This window comes from Pleurodeles waltl, chromosome 3_1 (genome assembly GCF_031143425.1).
Source record: "Pleurodeles waltl isolate 20211129_DDA chromosome 3_1, aPleWal1.hap1.20221129, whole genome shotgun sequence".
Classification (NCBI taxonomy): domain Eukaryota; kingdom Metazoa; phylum Chordata; class Amphibia; order Caudata; family Salamandridae; genus Pleurodeles; species Pleurodeles waltl.
In genome coordinates, this window is record NC_090440.1 from 561,928,558 (window position 1) to 561,946,204 (window position 17,647).

General features: G+C 46.0%; 1 protein-coding gene across 4 annotated transcripts in view; it reads left to right on the plus strand.

Moving 5' to 3' along the window:
• Positions 1–17,647, plus strand: part of FRMD5 (FERM domain containing 5) — a 396,131-nt gene that overhangs the window by 228,995 nt on the left and 149,489 nt on the right. For all 4 annotated transcript variants that reach the window (XM_069222965.1, XM_069222966.1, XM_069222967.1 and 1 more), the window contains one exon: positions 10,729–10,771. In XM_069222965.1, the coding sequence (XP_069079066.1) occupies positions 10,729–10,771 (43 nt within the window). The remainder of the gene's footprint in view (positions 1–10,728; positions 10,772–17,647) is intronic.

Here is a 17,647-nt window from a genome sequence, read left to right on the forward strand (position 1 = left end):
GCACTGTCCATCGAATATCGTCTTCAGGAACGGAGATCGGAAAAGAAAAGGAGTAGAGGGTTTGCCCAGCCAAGTAGCTCACGTGCATACCTGCAGCGTTCCGAGGAACCTCGCACTCCTGCTAGAGACATCGAAGGGGAACCCATGCAGGTGGATACTACCCGAGGTCCGCTCTCTGCTAGTGAACGAGAAGACAGACGCAAGAGAGGGTTGTGCCTGTATTGTGGTTCTGCTGGTCACATGCTCCGTACCTGTCCAGTACGTCCGTCCAGGCCTTCGGGAAACGCCACCTCCCGTCCTCTGTAAGAAGGGAGGGGACGGGATCTACAGCTATACCTTCTATCAGCTCCTTTAATGACAATACAACTGCCTTGTTCATCTTTCCTGTCCTGTTACAACTTCCTGACGGTCGTCAAGAAAAGACTATGGCATTACTAGATTGTGGTGCTAGTGGTATATACATGGACAAGACGTGGGCTGCTGCTAACCTAGTTCCTACTCAAGCAAAAGAAGTACCCGAACAGGTACACACTGTGGATGGATCTTTGATATCCTCTGGTCCTGTAGACACCACTACCCTGATGTTAAGTCTACAGGTGGGAAACCATCAAGAACACATCTCCTTCGATCTTATTACGTCCCCTAACCATACCATCATTCTTGGAATTCCGTGGTTCATCAGACATAACCCATATATAAATTGGGTTACCCGGACAGTCTCTTTGTCTTCGCAATTTTGTCATGAGAACTGTTTTACTTCCGACAAGTATTGGTCTCCGAAAAGATCCTTAGTTACTGAAGGTGCCACTGGTATGTCCATTAATACGGTCCAAGGGGTCCCAGACCACTATTTGGAGTTTCAGGATGTTTTCCAAAAACCGTCAAAACCTGTGCTACCTCCACATCGAGAATATGATTGTGCAATTCCATTGGAACCCGGCACAATTGTTCCTTTTGGGAGGATGTACTCCCTCACGGAACCCGAAAAGGAAGTTCTAAAGGAGTATCTGGACGAAAATATACAGAGTGGTCTTATTGTTCCATCGTCGTCTCCGGCTGGGGCCCCTCTCTTTTTTGTGCCCAAGAAGACTAAGGATCTTCGTCCGTGCCTGGATTTTCGAGGTCTGAATAAAATTACCATTAAAGATCGTTATCCTTTGCCTCTCATCAGGGACATACTGGAAGCAATCAGAGGGGCCCAACGTTTTACTAAATTGGATTTACGAGGAGCCTACCACCTTTTACGCATAAGAGAAGGCGACGAATGGAAGACAGCATTCAGGACCCCATTTGGCCATTTTGAATATAGGGTTATGCCGTTTGGTCTTACTAACGCCCCCGCAATCTTCCAGAGATTTATGGACTCAGTGTTTTCAGACCTACTGAATCAGACAGTCGTGATCTACCTAGATGATATTCTTATTTATTCTAGAAATCCTGAACTCCATACTTCCCATGTGAAACAAGTTCTTCAAAGACTTCGTGATCATCAACTATGTTGCAAACCAGAGAAATGTGAGTTCGACATGACGGAAGTCAAATATCTGGGCTATCATTTAAGTCCCACCGGCATAGCTATGGATCAAGAAAAGGTACAAACTATCCTAGAGTGGCCTTCTCCTTCTACCATAAAAGAAACACAATGTTTCCTAGGTTTAGCAAACTTCTATCGACAATTCATTCTAGACTTTGCCAGTCAGACTAGCCACATAACTCACACCTTAAAGAAGGACAATTTAAAGAAGGGGTTTGTCTGGACTGAGGCTGCTGAAGCAGCCTTTCAAAGCTTAAAGAGAGCCTTCACCCAAGCCCCCATCTTAAGACATCCAGATACCACCAAACAATTTATAGTAGTAACTGATGCTTCTGAGAGAGCCATCGGAGCTGTCTTACTCCAACGACAAGAGGATGATGGCCTTGAACATCCTGTTTTCTATTTGTCTCATATCCTTTCCACAGCTGAACAACATTATTCCGTACTTGAAAGGGAATTATTGGCTCTGAAAACAGCCTGCCTTGATTGGAGACAGTTTCTGATGGGTTCCAAGGAACCATTTGAGGTGAGGACAGACCACCGTAATTTACAATGTTTAAGAAATTTTGTATGCCAGAATAGTCGTCAGGCCCGCTGGGCCTTTTTCTTCAGTCAGTACGATTTTTATATTACATATATTCCAGGATCTCAAAACATTCTGGCTGATGCTCTGTCTCGCCGATATCCAGAGTGTTCTCCTTCCTCATCCCAGTATCTTCTAGAACCCAGTAAGATCATTGGAGTGGCTCAGTCTTTCCTGGAAGAAGTACAACAAGAATACGCCAACCTATCGGACCATGACATAGAAGAACTAAGACCATTATTGTACAAGAAACAAGGATATTTTTATTACCAAGACCTGATATTCCTCCCTACAAACAAGGTGCAAAAGAAAGCATTACAAATGTGCCATGATTCCCCTGTAGCTGGTCATAGAGGCATCAAGGCCACACAAGAACTACTTTCACGATTTTTCTGGTGGCCTACCTGGAAACTGGATGTGGAAAAATACGTTCAGGCCTGTCCCATATGTGCCCAAGTCAAAATACCTCACACCAGACCGGCAGGATTACTACAGCCTTTGCCTGTTCCATCGGCCCCATGGCATACTATCTCTACTGATTTTATGTGTTCACTCCCACCATCAGCAGGAAACCGGGTTATCATGGTCACAGTGGATTCTTTCACAAAGATGGCTCATTTCACTGGCCTAAAAAAGCTGCCTACTTCTCAAGAACTAAGTCAAATATTCATAGATCATGTCTTCCGTCTCCATGGACTTCCACATACCATAATATCTGATAGAGGACCTCAGTACATCTCCCGATTTTGGAAGCATTTTTGTAAAACACTGAATATAAATAGAGCCCTGTCTTCAGGGTTCCATCCTCAGACCAACGGACAGACTGAGCGTCTGAACCAAGGACTAGAGCAATATCTTCGATGCTTTTGCAATTCTACCCAAAGTAACTGGAGCACTTACCTCTCTTTAGCTGAATTTTCCTACAATAACTCAGTCCATAGTGCCTCCAAGGTCACTCCCTTTTTCTGTTCCTATGGTTTTCATCCTACCTCTTTCCCTACTTCTCCACGATCCAACTCTCCTCTACCTGCTATTACCTATTTCTCCAAACGCCTTCTCCAACTCCATAAACTAATTCGATCTAATTTGTTACATACCAAGAGGTATATGAAGAAGGCTGCAGACAAGAGACGTACAACCAATCCAAATTATCATCTGCAGGATAAAGTCTGGCTCTCCTCCAAATTCTTGCCCTCACGTCTCTCTCAAAACAAGTTCACACCTCGTTACTATGGGCCTTTCCGTATTCTCCAGTTGGTCAATCCTGTCACTGTCCGTCTTCACTTACCCCATACATGGAAGATCCATCCGGTTTTTCATGTTTCTCAGCTTAAACCTTATGTGCCTGATCCTTACTCACGTCAGTTTCCTTGTCCACCTCCTGTCCTTGTGGATGATGTTCCTGAATATGAAGTGCAGGAAATTTGTGACTCTCGTCTTTTTCATAAACGACTTCAGTATCTGATTCATTGGAAGGGTTATCCTCTCAGTGAATGTTCATGGGAAGATGCCTCTTCCGTTCACGCTCCTCTCCTGATTCAACGCTTTCACTGTTTATTCCCTCTTAAACCTGGGCCTTCGGGAGGGGGACCTACTGTCGCGCCGCACCGCGCGGCGCGAGCCGAGAGCTCGACTTCTGCCGGGCGTTCGGCTCGGGCCGCGCACCGCGTTATTAAGACGCGGCGCGCCCCCAGCCTCTCTTGCGCGTTTCGAGGCCCCAGATTTGCTTGGGGCCTCGTTCTTCCTTCTGCCTTTCACTGTCCCAGGGGTCTCTGAACCCTCTTACCTGTTTTTCTTCGTTTCTTTGTCCTTTCTTCTTTTTTGCAGTCTGTTGTGTGCCTTTCTTTAGGTTTTTTCCTCCTTCCCAGATTCCTGTGCTTTCCCAGCATTCCTTGTTCCCTATTCTCTATGGTTCCTCTACTATTCTGTTCTATGTATTGTTTCCCTATCTAAGATGGTGTCCTTTTACTTCCTGTGGGTCACTTCCTGTTTTTTGGTATATAAGGGCTGTGTTTTTCCTCTTTCTTTGCGCTGCAACACTTTCTGCTCAGTTAGTGTCTTCGCTCCTGATTTCCTTGCCTTTTGGTTTTGGATTCAGCATTCTGTGTTTTCTGATTTTTGCTCCTTTTGGATTCCTGTTTGTTTGTTCTTGTTTTTCTCCAGGAGTCTTCCTGTTTGGAGGTTTTTTCCCCTTTTTAAGGGGTTTTTTCCCTCTGGCGCTACTTTCTGAAGGGCACGGTCTGTTCTTGGTGTCTCCATTGCCTAACAGCACCGTGGCTACCAGAAAGAGTCGCCCCTTTTTGGGCCAAAGCCGAACATTGAAGATTCACGCCACCAGATCTGCAAATTCCAGGCGCAAGCAGCACGTGAGTCGTGACAGGAGATTGTTGCAGCTCATCCGCATAGGTTAAGGGTTTCAGTCTTCCCCCTACCTCGATGACTGGCTGATGAAGGCGAACACGCCCCAGACAGTTGTCTCCCACATTCAAACTACGGAGAACCTTCTGCACTTGCTGGGGTTCACTGTAAACATGCCCAAGTCACACCTGACTCCCTCTCAGACGCTCCCCTTCATCTGAGCTGTTCTTGACACAGTGCGGTTTCGGTCTTGTCCTCCCGAAAAACGAGTTCAGGATATTCTGGCTATGATTCTGATCTTTCAACCTCTACCCTGGATTTCTGTGAGAATGACTCTGAGGCTGCTGGGCCTCATGACCTCCTGCATCCTGCTGGTGGCACATGCCAGATGGCATATGTGGGCTCTGCAGTGGGACCTGAAGTTCCAGTAGGCGCAGCATCAGGGAAACCTCTCCGACATGGTCCAGATCTCGCAGAGAACTGCGCAAGATCTGCAGTGGTGGTGTTTGAATCACAGTTGGAGCAATGGCAGATCCCTCTCCTTTCCCCAACCAGATCTTACAGTAGTGACAGATGTGTCACTTCTGGGATGGGACAGACACATGGGAGAGGCAGCGATCACAGTTCTCTGGTCTGCAGCAGAGTCCGGACTCCACATCAGTCTTTTGGAGCTCTGGGCGATCTGGCTTGCATTGAAAGCATTCCTTCCCTCTTTAAAAGGAAAAATTGTGCATGTGTCCATGGACAGTACCATCGCCATGTGGTATTGCAACCAGCAGGATGGAGTGGGGTCGTGGATCCTTTGTCAAGATGCTCTGCGCCTCTGGACATGGCTGGAACACCAGGGCATAACCCTGGTGGTTCAACATCTGACGGGCTCTCTGAACGCCAGAGCAGACAAACTCAGCTGTCAATGCATAGTCGATCACAAATGGCATCTCCATCTGGAGGTGCCACAAGGCCACTTTCAGCAGTGGAGAGAGCCTTGGTTAGATCTGTTCACCTCTGCAGAGAACGCGCAATGTTAGCTGTTTTGCACGTTGGAGTTTCCAAGGCGGCACTCACTTGGCAATGTTTTTTTATCTTGAGTGGCACTCAGGCCTTCTTTACTCCTTTCTGCCAAAACCACTTCTCCCCAGAGTTCTGTAGAAGATCAAGAGTGACCAGGCTCAAGTAATTCTTCTAGCTCTGGACTGGGCATGAAGTGTATGGTATCCAGAGCTTCTGAGCATGGCAACAGATCCTCTGATCAGACTGCCCCATTGGGAGGATCTTCTGTCGCAGTAGCAGGGGACGGTTCTCCACCCAAACCTGTTTAGACTTCGCCTTCTTGCATGGAGATTGAACCGCAGCATTTCACAGGTTTGGACCTTCTGCTCGAAGTCTGTAATGTTATCTTGGCAGCCAGGCATCCCTTCACCAAAACTGTATACGCCTGTCGTTGGCACAAATTTGTCGCATGGTGTACCAACTCTGTTGATCCCCTTTCCACACTTCTGTCTAAGGTTCTCCTATTCATCCTTTCTCTTGCCCATCAGGGCTCTGCTTTGGGCACCCTTAAAGGCTACTTATCTGTCATCTCGGCTTTTCTCAGATTGCCAGACCAACTTCCTTATTCAAGTCTCCCATTAATGGGAGGTTCATTAAAAGACCCATTTGTTTCCTCAGACCCCGTTCATTATGCCCCAATGGGCTTTAAACCTGATCCTTACCTACCTTTTGTGTGGCCCTTTTGAGCCACGTCACAATTGTCAATTGCAGCTCCTCACATCAAAAACTGCTTTCCTGATTGCCATCACCTCTGCCCGCTGACTGAGTGAGCTTTAAGCTCTTACTTCAAAGCCACAATTTCTGTCTGTCGATCCTGACAAAGTGGTGCTTTGTACCAGGGCCTCCTTTCTTCCTAAGGTTGTTACGCCTTTTCATGTAGGCCAGTCCATCACTTTGCCTACTCTTTACGTCACCCACATCCTTCTCCTGAAGACGAGAGACGCCACCGTCTGGATTGAAAAAAAGCATTGGCGTTTGCCCTCAATCGTACTAAATATATCTGGGTGGGCGATCAACTCTTTATAGAATATTTGGATGTGAAGAAATGGCGGGCAGTGCAGAAGCGAACCTTCTAAATGCGCTACGCTGTGGCAAAGAACCAAATCCTTGAGTGCTTGCATGCTCACTCCACCATCACAATGAGATCGGGCAGCAGAAATGCTCAGTAGACACCAGGTCATTTTTTTTTTAGGGATTATCAATAAAGGGAGCGGCCCCTTGGGCATGGGTCGCTCCCTAGGGGGCCAAATTGTGTCTAGGCCATTTTTGCCCCCCCTGGGGGCAGAAACCACTAGACACCAGGGAGTTTTTTTTAATTTTTATTATACTGCCACATAAGGGTAGTGGCCCCTTGGGCAAGGGTCGCTCCCTGGGGGGCCAAATATAATTAGGCTGATCTTCCCCGGGGTGTAGAAATCCCCTAGACACCAGGGATATGTATATATATTTTTTTTATATGTGAGGAGCGACCCCTTAGGCAAGGGCGCTCCCTGGGGGGCCAAATTATTTTTAGGCCATACTTACGCTTAAGGGGAGTGGCCCCTTGGGCAAGGGTCGCTCCCTGGAGGGGGCAAAATATTTTTGGCCCATTCTGCCCCCCCCCCCGGAGGGCAGATCGGCCTAATCTAATTAGACACCAGGGATACATTTTTGTTGTTGTTTATTTTATTTTTGTATGTGGGGAGCGACCCCTTAGGCAAGGGACGCTCCCTAGGGGGCCAAATTGTGTTTAGGCCATTTTTGCCCCCGTTGTATTTTGGAGTATTTGCTGTCGCGGGCGCTAGGCCTAACCACACAAGTGAGGTACCATTTTTATCGGGAGACTTGGGGGAATGCTGGGTGGAAGGAAATTTGTGGCTCCTCTCAGATTCCAGAACTTTCTGTCACCGAAATGAGAGGAAAATTTGTTTTTTGGCCACATTTTGAGGTTTGCAAAGGATTCTGGGTAACAGAACCTGGTCAGAGCCCCACAAGTCACCCCATCTTGGATTCCCCTAGGTGTCTAGGTTTCATAAATGCGCAGATTTGGTAGGTTTCCCTAGGTGCTGGCTGAGCTAGAGACCAAAATCTACAGCTAGGCACTTTGCAAACAACATGTCAGATTTCAATGTAAAAATGTGATGTGTCCATGTTATGTTTCCTGTTGCGAGCATTAGGCCTACCCACGCAAGTGAGGTACCATTTTTATTGGGAGACTTTGGGGAACACAGAATAGCAAAACAAGTGTTATTGCCCCTTGTCTTTCTCTACTTTTGTTCCTTCCAAATGTAAGACATTGTGTAAAAAAGACGTTTATTTGAGAATTGCCCTGTAATTCACATGCTGGTATGGGCACCCCTGGAATTAAGAGATGTGCAAATAACCACTGCTTCTCAACACCTTATCCTGTGCCCATTTTGGAAATACAAAGGTTTTCTTGATACTTATTTTTCACTCTTTACATTTCAGCAAATAAATTGCTGTATACTTGGTATATAATGAAAACCCACTGCAAGGTGCAGCTCATTTATTGGTTCTGGGTACTTAGGGTTCTTGATGAACCTACAAGCCCTATATATACCCGCAACCAGAAGAGTCCAGCAGACGTAATGGTATTGCTTTCAAAAATCTGACATCGCAGGAAAAAGTTAGAGTAAAATGTGGAGAAAAATGGCAGTTTTTTTACCTCAATTTCAGTATTTTCTATTTCAGTTGTTATTTTCTGTAGGAAACCCTTGTAGGATCTACACAAATTACCCATTGCTGAATTCAGAATTTTGTCTACTTTTCAGAAATGTTTAGCTGTCTTGGATCCAGCTTTGGTTTCATACCCATTTCTGTCACTAACTGGAAGGAGGCTGAAAACACAAATAAATTGTAAAAATGGGGTATGTCCCAGTAAAATGCCAACATTGTGTTGAAAAATTGGGTTTTCTGATTCAAGTCTGCCTGTTCCTGAAAGCTGGGAAGATTGTGATTTTAGCACCGCAAACACTTTGTTGATGCCATTTTCAGGGAAAAAACACAAGCCTTCTTCTGCAGCCCTTTTTTCCCAGTTTTTTGGAAAAAACGATTTTTTTACTGTATTTTGTCTAATTTCTTGGTCTCCTTCAGGGGAACCCACAAACTCTGAGTACCTCTAGAATCCCTAGGATGTTGGAGAAAAGGGACGCAAATTTGACGTGGGTAGCTTATGTGGACAAAAAGTTATGAGGGCCTAAGCGCGAACTGCCCCAAATAGCCAAAAAAAGGTCTGACACCTGAGGGGGAAAAGGCCTGGCAGCGAAGGGGTTAAAGAAGCCAACAGTAGTTACTTCTTCTGCAACCTGGGGTCTATTATCTCCTTTCGTAACATCTGGAAGAAGAGGAACTAGCCTGGTTACCTGCAAAGACAGCTCTTTTTAGTAGCCATTACCTCAGCAAGGAGTTTAGGGTAATTGAGTATGCTAGTTATTTCTTGGCCCATGTGTGTTTCTTCCCAGAAAGAGTGAGTTTAAGATTGGATCCTAGATTTGTTCACAAGATTATCTCATCCTTCCATCTGTCCCAAGAAATGTTTCTTCCTGCCTTACAGTCAGACAGGTATGCACAAGTTCCTTATTCCCTAGATATAAAGAGGGCTTTAGACTTTATTTGGACTGTACAATGTATTTTAGAGTGTCCAGTTTGCCTTTTTTTATCCTGTGGCACTGCTAATGAGGGAAGAAGAGTAACTTCTCAGACAATTGGACGGCGGGTTCTTAGACCTATAGAGTGATGAAGGAATCTTCCCCATCTACTGTTCAAGGACGTTCAACTAGGGCAGTTTCAACACCTTGAGCTGGAGCTGGTGCGTGTTCTTACAAGAGATTTCTAGGGCAGCAACATGATTGTCCCATCAGACATTTATAAGGCAATAAAAGTTGGATCTTGCCAGTTCAGATGATTGTAACTTTGCTGCTACTGTTTTAATAATTGGCAGTGAAGTAATTTTAATAAAATGGGCATTTCTACATCATTGATTGTTGGTGCATGTATTATTGAAGCTTAGTACATCCTCATTATGGGAAGAGGAGGATGAGATGATGGGATAATGTTTAAATTACTTACTGATAATCTTCACTACCCTGATTCATAGTCCTCTTTGTCCCAGTCCACACACTCTCCGTCCTTACTGTGTTTTGCGCCTCTAATCTGTGGATTGTGTAATATATTGCAGGCGAGACAGTGGGAGGGCTGTTCTTCTACCTTGTTGTAGAAAGGGGAGGATACAGAAAGCCGGGATTATATCCAAATCCGTGTAAAGACTTAGGGGGTCATTATGAATACAGCAGGAATCTCTGCTGTGTTCATGCTGGCGGTCGAAACAGACCGCCAGCCCCCTTGAGACCCTGCCAGCCGTATAAAAAACATTCCACTGGGCCGGCGGTCTGAAACAGTGTTTCCGCTAGCCGGCCCAGCGGAATGCTGGGCCAGGACATTGCCGACAGCTCCACATGCCGCAGTGCAGCGGGTGCAGCAGCACCCGTTGCACAGATCTGCGTGATTGGGCTGTGCACGGGGGCCCCTGCACTGCCAATGCCAAGTGCATGGGCAGTGCAGGGGCTCCAGGGGGGCCCCGGAGCACCCCTTCCACCAGCCTTTCCCTGGCAGGGAAAACCGCCAGGGAAAGGCTGGAGGAACAAGGGTTCTCTATCCGGAGGGCGGCGCTGCTGGCAGCGCTGCCCTGTCGGATTGAGAAATGCGCCATCGTCCGGCTGCCTGTCTGTAACTTCCACCGGCATGGCGGTCTGGACCCCCATCATAATGAGGCCCTTTGTCTGGAGGTGGGATGCCTTATGTTGTCAGAACTGGGATGAGGAGGGCTATGAATCAGGATAATGAAGATTACCTGTTAGTAACTGAACCATTACTTTTTCTCTGTTTCCCCTTTTCTTTCCCGCTCTCCCATGCACCTTCTTTGTTTTCCCATTTCTTACCATTGTTTTCCTCCCGCTCCAAAGACTCCATTTCCTCCTACCTCTCTTTTACTTTTACTTTCCCTTAGCTTTTTGCTTCATCTCGATTCAGCACCCCTTTTTTCTATCCAGCCTTGGCCCTTCTTTCCATTCACAATGTTTTCCTCTTTTATCCCCTTGACCTCTCTCTCCTGAATATTTCACTCTGCCCCCACTTCTTTACTCTCTTCCTCTCTAATTTCATCTTAAGTGGACTATCATATAATGTTATCTTTTTTTCTTTTCAGCACTGGCTGGAATTCACAAAGTCCATTGTAAAGCAGATGAGATGTGAGTACAAGACATGGGAACTGTCACTTACAGGTATTCGTATCAGGCTGGTCGATATCATAACTCTTGTAATGAGAGGCCTTGTCATTGGCGGGCCTCTGTCACCTTTTTTGACATGACAGGTCTTTTATCCGTTAGTATCGAGCATGGTTCCCTTACTGGGTGACTTTGTTTTTGGGTGGGTCTTGTGTCTCTTCTCTAAAGAGGCCTTCTTAACAGAACGGTGAATAGTCAGTTTCTTGTTATACTGAATATGCGGTACTGATGGACACAGAATCCTATATTCCTGTAATGAAAGGGCTTCTTAGCAGACCCGTGGCTAGTGCAGGCAGCTTCTTGTTATCAGTCACAGCTGCTGATAAATAAAACTAGTGGAGCAAATATCTGATCCACTGACAGGCACTGATAAAATCAAGCAGTGCTCTTAGACTCAGTGCCAAAGCTTTCACTCATGGTCTGTTTTAAACATTGTTTATAACAGGCCATGACTAAAAGTTCTGGAGTTGAGGCTGAAGGCACTACAAGTTTTTCACAGTGCCTGCCAGTGAGTTAAATCAACTTTAAATTACAAATATATATAAAGATTTACTTAACAGCTGCCTCGCTTCTTGGCCCTCCTCTTCATCTTGGTTCCAGCACAGGCTCCCAGAGCCTCAGCCAACTCCCCCCTACCAATCCAGACGCTGCTCTCATACTGCTCAAGCAGCATGAGAGAAGCACCAGAAATGGCTGCAGTGGGCTGGTTTGACGCTTCTTCAGGCTCTGGTGGCCTGTGCTTGTCCTTCACCCAGCTGTCTAAGACAGGTTGGGTTGGAGGTTTAAAGAGCGCATGTCAGGCTGGCCGTCGCAAGCCAAAGTGAACTGCGCACTTGAAACTGAAGTGCACACTGTTCCTCACTGCTGCTGACCCCAACGTCACTCGGATGCCAGCATGAAAAATAAAATTGTAATACATTTGTTTTATATTACCATTTTATTTTTCATGTTTGCTGCACTCCTAGCGGAGGGGCGACTCTCATCTGACCTAATGGAGGAACTGCCGCTGGTTGTTCTACTGAAGATGAAAGCAGTGACTGGCACAGGATCCTATACCCCTGCAACGCGAGGGGTTTTTAGCAGGACGGTGACTAGAGCAGCATCTTGTTATATTGAAGATGCGGGCAGTGAGGGGCACAGGATCCTACAGGCCTGTAATCATACCTCCTGTAACACTCCCTTGTTGTTGAGCTGGTCATTTTCATAGTTTCTGTAGTGAGATGTCCAGGCCAGCTGAGGGTGCACACTGACACCAAGTCTGGACCTTAGTATATCGGGGGAAGACCACGCATGGTATCTATCCTATGACCACAGATCAGTAAGATTTAGATGGGGTGACAAGCCTAAAGTTACAGAACTGGGCCGCTAGTTTACGACTGTGAGAGAGTCTGCAGTATGGGTCAGACACTGGTTATGGGCAAAGCCTGCATGCCGAGAAATTGTACAGCGTATATACTAGAGTTGTAGAGAGTGGGGACTCTGCCAACTAAAATGGAAAGTAAAGTGCCTTAAAACCAGGAAAGCTCTACTAGGTATCACAACTCTTGTAATGAGAGGCCTTGTTATTGGTTTGGCCTTACAGATGAAATCCAGGGGAAAACTGCTTCGATAGTTAAGGCACTGTAACCTGAATGGCACTTACAAGTGTCACTTCAAGAATCAACAAGAAGTGAATCAACTGTTTGCCAGGACCCCCTACCGACACGCTGGGGATTCCACCGAATCAACAATTCTGAATTCTAGGAAATTCTAGAGGGACTCCAGGGGAATAAATAATCAGACGCCTTAATGAGATGATTGGACAGGCAGTAAAGAGCTTGCCCTAGGGAGAGAGTGGTTGTTTTGTGGGGCTGGGCTAGAGGCAGAAGAACAATCAGACTGAAATAAAGAAACACATATCTACGAGGAGAAAACGCGGTGAGGTGCATCCTGAGGAAGGGGCTGATCGTTTATGGGGAAGAACAAAGGACTTCTACAGTGACTACTGCAAAGGGCACACACTTGCAAATATGTAACACCTGGTTGGTGCGGGTGATGGGCAACTCCCAAGTGGCACGGAAACAAAGATCCAGAGCTGCGTTAGCAAAGGAAGAGGACCAAAACGGGTAGTACAATATGACTCAAGAAATATGAAAGAGCAGGAAGTGCTGAACATTCATGTAAAACTTGCAAAACCTGGCGCCACGTTGGCATACTGCACAAGGTGGCACATGAAAAGGGGAAAAACAGGCAGTCCCCCGCTGGCACAGGAGTTCTGGACTTGCTCTGCATGAGGGTAGTTATTAAAGTTAGACTTTGCTAGTTGCAAGTAAGTAAAAGAACAGGGATACGTTTGCCACAAAGGAAGCATAATAGAATTGTGCGAACCAAAACCAGAGCAGGTCGGCCTGGGACTAAAGAACAAGCATTTCTTGTAAAAAAAAGATATGAAAAAAAAACCTTGTGATGAAGCCAGTGCTCGTGTAGTGGCCGCAAAGGCACACCGCAAAGTATGGCGTGTGACTTACTAGCAATAATCTTCGATGTGTGTTCCAGTTCCATAACGTAGATGTGATCTGGGACAGAGCCCATAAAGTGAAATGTATTTATTGCACTTTGGTATTAAAATACCAATATACATAAAGCTTAAAGGAGTCTGGAAAAACGCAACAAATACGATAGGGAAAAGCTTATGGCATCTAACGACTGCCAACCCCAACAATAAATAATCCAAATAAAAAGACTTCATTTCCACATTAAAAAGCGGGCTTAAAACTAGGAACTAAAAAGAACTTTCAAATAGTGGAAATATTACGATGACAGTGATAGACTGATGCGCTTTACTTGTCCAGTTTTTAAAAAAGCACTAGCTCGTACGATACAATCCCACAACGTTTCTGCCACCCTACACGAATCATAAAGTAACATTTACAGTGCGAGCACCACTATGAGTAAACAACCTTTCATTATTTGGGTTTCATCCAAATAAATTGAAAGAAAATATGTTTCTTTGTAATGGGATACAATCTCTAGCAACCTTAGTGTTTCGGTGCGGGTTCTGTGCAGTACAACCAAACCATCTACCCGTGCAAGCGTAGAGGTGGACTGATTACCTTGTAGCACAAAAACAACCCAAAGGGTTGTAGTACAAGGACTAGTTATCTTACCACTCGACCTGCCGAACTGGGAGGCCCGTTGTTTACGCGGCTGAAGGAACTAGAGGCCTGCCAGTGAGCTGGCTGCCACTGCTGCTGTAGGCCGGTTGCAATCACTGCTTCCCTACTGGGAAGCCTTGTTATACCCTTTGTAAATACAGACCTTGTTAAAGAGCCCGGCCACATAGTGGTAGGGTAGTGATAGACCTGGTTATCAGACCCTTCTCCTTCATAATTCATATAGCAAGATCGTGGTGTGTTTACCAGGACTGCCTCCTGCCTAGACAGTGCCTTGTCTACAAGTATTGCAGTAACTGGCAGGCTTACTGATGCACCACTCAGCAGAAATCGAGCAGCCAGTGGTTGTGGCCTCGCATGGGGAGCAACTCCCAGGGGGAGTGTTGTGCAGCCAGTGCTCGTCTCCTTAAGCACTCGCACGAATCCGTAATTGGAAAACTGCTCTGCAGGACTCGAACAGCGAGCCCACATCTAAGAGGACATGTACCTGTCTAGAGCACCCAGCCCCTTCATTTCCAACTTTTAGGATCCATGCGCCACTTCGTGGAAAGACTTGGAATTACACCAGAGTGGTTCAAAATGTTTGAATCCAGAAGAGGCAAAGGACCCCAGAGTCCGACGTGATTGAATCGGGCCCTTTATGTCGGGTGAGTAATGTGACTCTGCCAGTGCTTAATCTGTAAATTAAGAGGTGCCGGTGCTCAAAGCCCTTCTCTTAAACACGAGGCTGCTGTAATTAAATCTGCCAGTACTGAATACTGAGGCAGCGTAATCCTGAAGCCATCTCGGGCCGCTTCAATCCATTTACGGCCACCCCTGCCCCTTCAGCTCATCCTGCAACTTTCTACCTTCTCCCTTTATGACGCTTTTTAGTTTTTCCTTTTTCCTTCTTCCGTCTTTCACATATGTGTCTTTTGCTCGCAGCAAATGCTTGAGGCATACGAATAAGATCCGGCTCTCACAAATAAGTGCCGGTGCTTAGCACCGGAAAGAACAAGCACAAATTAAGACCTGAACTCTGCCCCTTATTCGTTCGTTTGTTGGTTTGCTCCATTTGTTATAGTCATCGGGCGAGGACAGCGCTTAATGGCCATAACAAATTAAAGAGCAAAAGTGCGCTTTACTAGGACAGGTGAACAGTCGAAACTTAAATACATAACATATGTAAACTCCCCGCCTCACTAATACGAAATTCAGTTATCTCCCCACCCACCATTTAGCACCCCCCCCAGCATGAGCCACCATGAAAAACCATCCAGACCTTTCTCACCGTCCCCTCTCATTTAATGAACCATGCACTCACACCTGCCCCAACCATCTCTCCCCTGTGCTCTCTTGACACACTGCCCTGCCATGTCCCAACTGTTCCGGCCCATTTAGGCATCCTTCTGCTTCCCTGCCCCTTGTCCTAAGCGAAAACCAAGCTTCAGATACTCACCATGAACAACCCCAAAAGCCAATCTTAAAGTTTTATTTCACAGAGGTCTATTTATCAAATGCTAACCTAGAAAATTCAGGGTGGAAAGTTTCAAAAAGCCTGCCTCCCCATATTTCCCTGCCTATCGGGACCACAGTGTGACACGTTGTGTCCCCACCTGCCTCTAATAAGAGCAACTGCCCAATTAACCCTCCCCAGTGCCTAAATCTTCCAATCCACAACCATCCTGGGACTGTACTGCGTCACCTCCCCTAAGGACCCAGGGGGTGGACGTCCAAACGGACACCAGTCGCAGGAGCCCACCTGGGGTGAGCACGGCGCATAATGACCATAGCCGATTAAAGAGCAAAAGGCCACTTTTTTTTTAGGACAGATGAACAGTCAAATCTTAAATACATAACACATGTGTAAAACTCCCTACCTCACTAATACAGAGTCCAACTATCCTCCCACCCTTAAGCACCCCACAACATAAACCAACCTCGAAAAACCATCCAAACCATTCTCACCATCCCCTCTCATTCACCATACACTCACATCCGCCTCGACCTTCTCTCCCCTGTGCTCCCTCTGCCAAAGTCTGCCCTACATACTCCAACTTTTCCGGCCCATTCTGTGATCCTTCTGCTTCACTGCCATCCAGAAAAAAACTCTGCCAAGGCATTTTCAATGTCCTGCTGGTTGCACACCTGCCACGTAAGAAATAATCTCAATCTGCCAGTGAAAGTTCTCATCTGCCAACCACATAGTTACTCCAATGAAGCCTTTTAGAAACATTCTCTAGACTTCCAAATCTGCCCAAACTGAAGCTGAGATTGTGATCCTGTGATGAGGCAGTTTGGCCCCTTGCTACACCAAAACCAAACCTCTTATAGAATGACCTGCCAGCTCTGACTACCTTAAAATGACCTAGTAACCTCTGCATTTTGTCGAAGTTGTAACTTAGGTTCTTCCATAGCTTCAGCCAGCATCTGTTATCAGGCAACGTAGCCTCCATGTTGGTAGTATGAAGTTCAATGCCCCAAAACACCAATACCTTGCGTAGATTTTCTGCTTTCCAGGTCCAAATGGAACCCCAAGCTCTTCTGACAATTCCTGAAATCACTTCAAAGCCCAGCCACGCTGTCCTGTACCTCCACTTCACACAAACAAGAAGTCATCTAAATAGTGGGTAACGCACTTGTAGTCAGTTTTCACAGTAAAGCATCATTGCAAAAATGAGCTGAAACATTCAAATAACCTACACGACACAGCGCATCCCGTGGATAATACCTTACCCACATATACTATTTCATCAGTCTGTAATCCCAACAGAGAGAGTTCAAGTGGGTGTACCAGAAGCAGCTGGAAAACAGATTTTGTCACATTTTGTCAGTTCAGGACCCATATCACATTACCTGATTAAAACCACTGTCACATCTACCAATGAAAATTGTATGATTGTATCCTCTCTTGCAATAAGGTCACTCACCGAGGAACCTTCTGGACAAGCCAAGCGATGTATCAATCTGTATTCCCCTTGAAGCTTTCTTTGGTACCACTCCCAGTGGGGAAATCATTAAATCCTGTAAAAGTCAATAATCAAAAATGCCTGCTATCCTCCCTTCCGCAATCTCCTCACACAACTTCTCCCTTACCACTTGCGGCAGTTCTTTGACAGGTTTCACATTGTCTGCAAACCTCTGCTCTCTTGGACCCTGGTATTCTAGCCTGAACTCTTCTCTGAAACCCCAATCCAAAATCAACGCTTTCTATTTATGTGAATAAATTGCCAGTCATGAAGCCAGTATATCTAATTTATTTGCATAGAAGCCTTTTTGCCCAGGTTGGTTTTGTCTTCCTCTCCCGCTGCCGTGCCCCATGAATCCATAATTTGCCTGCGTGTTTGCCTCTGCACTTTGCACATACATGTTTGTATTTGCAGGGATTCCTGGACCACTATCCCCTGTTAAAGCTCCAGCAAGCTCCTGACTTTGGTGTGACCTGCATGTTCCAAGAACCTACCTCTCCAAGGGCGGGTCTACCAAGAAAGGGCTGATATTGCACTGTTAGACCACTTGTGGTGTGCAGTGTTGGTGGTGGACACGCCAGGTATATCCATTGCAGCCACAGCTCATTATCCACGTCACCTCAAAGTTTATCTACCTGTGACCTTAGTCAGGCCCTGAACTCCTCATCATAGTGTAGCCACAAATATGCATCAAAATCCATGTGCTCTTCCTTTATAATATACATATGCTTAAATATGGA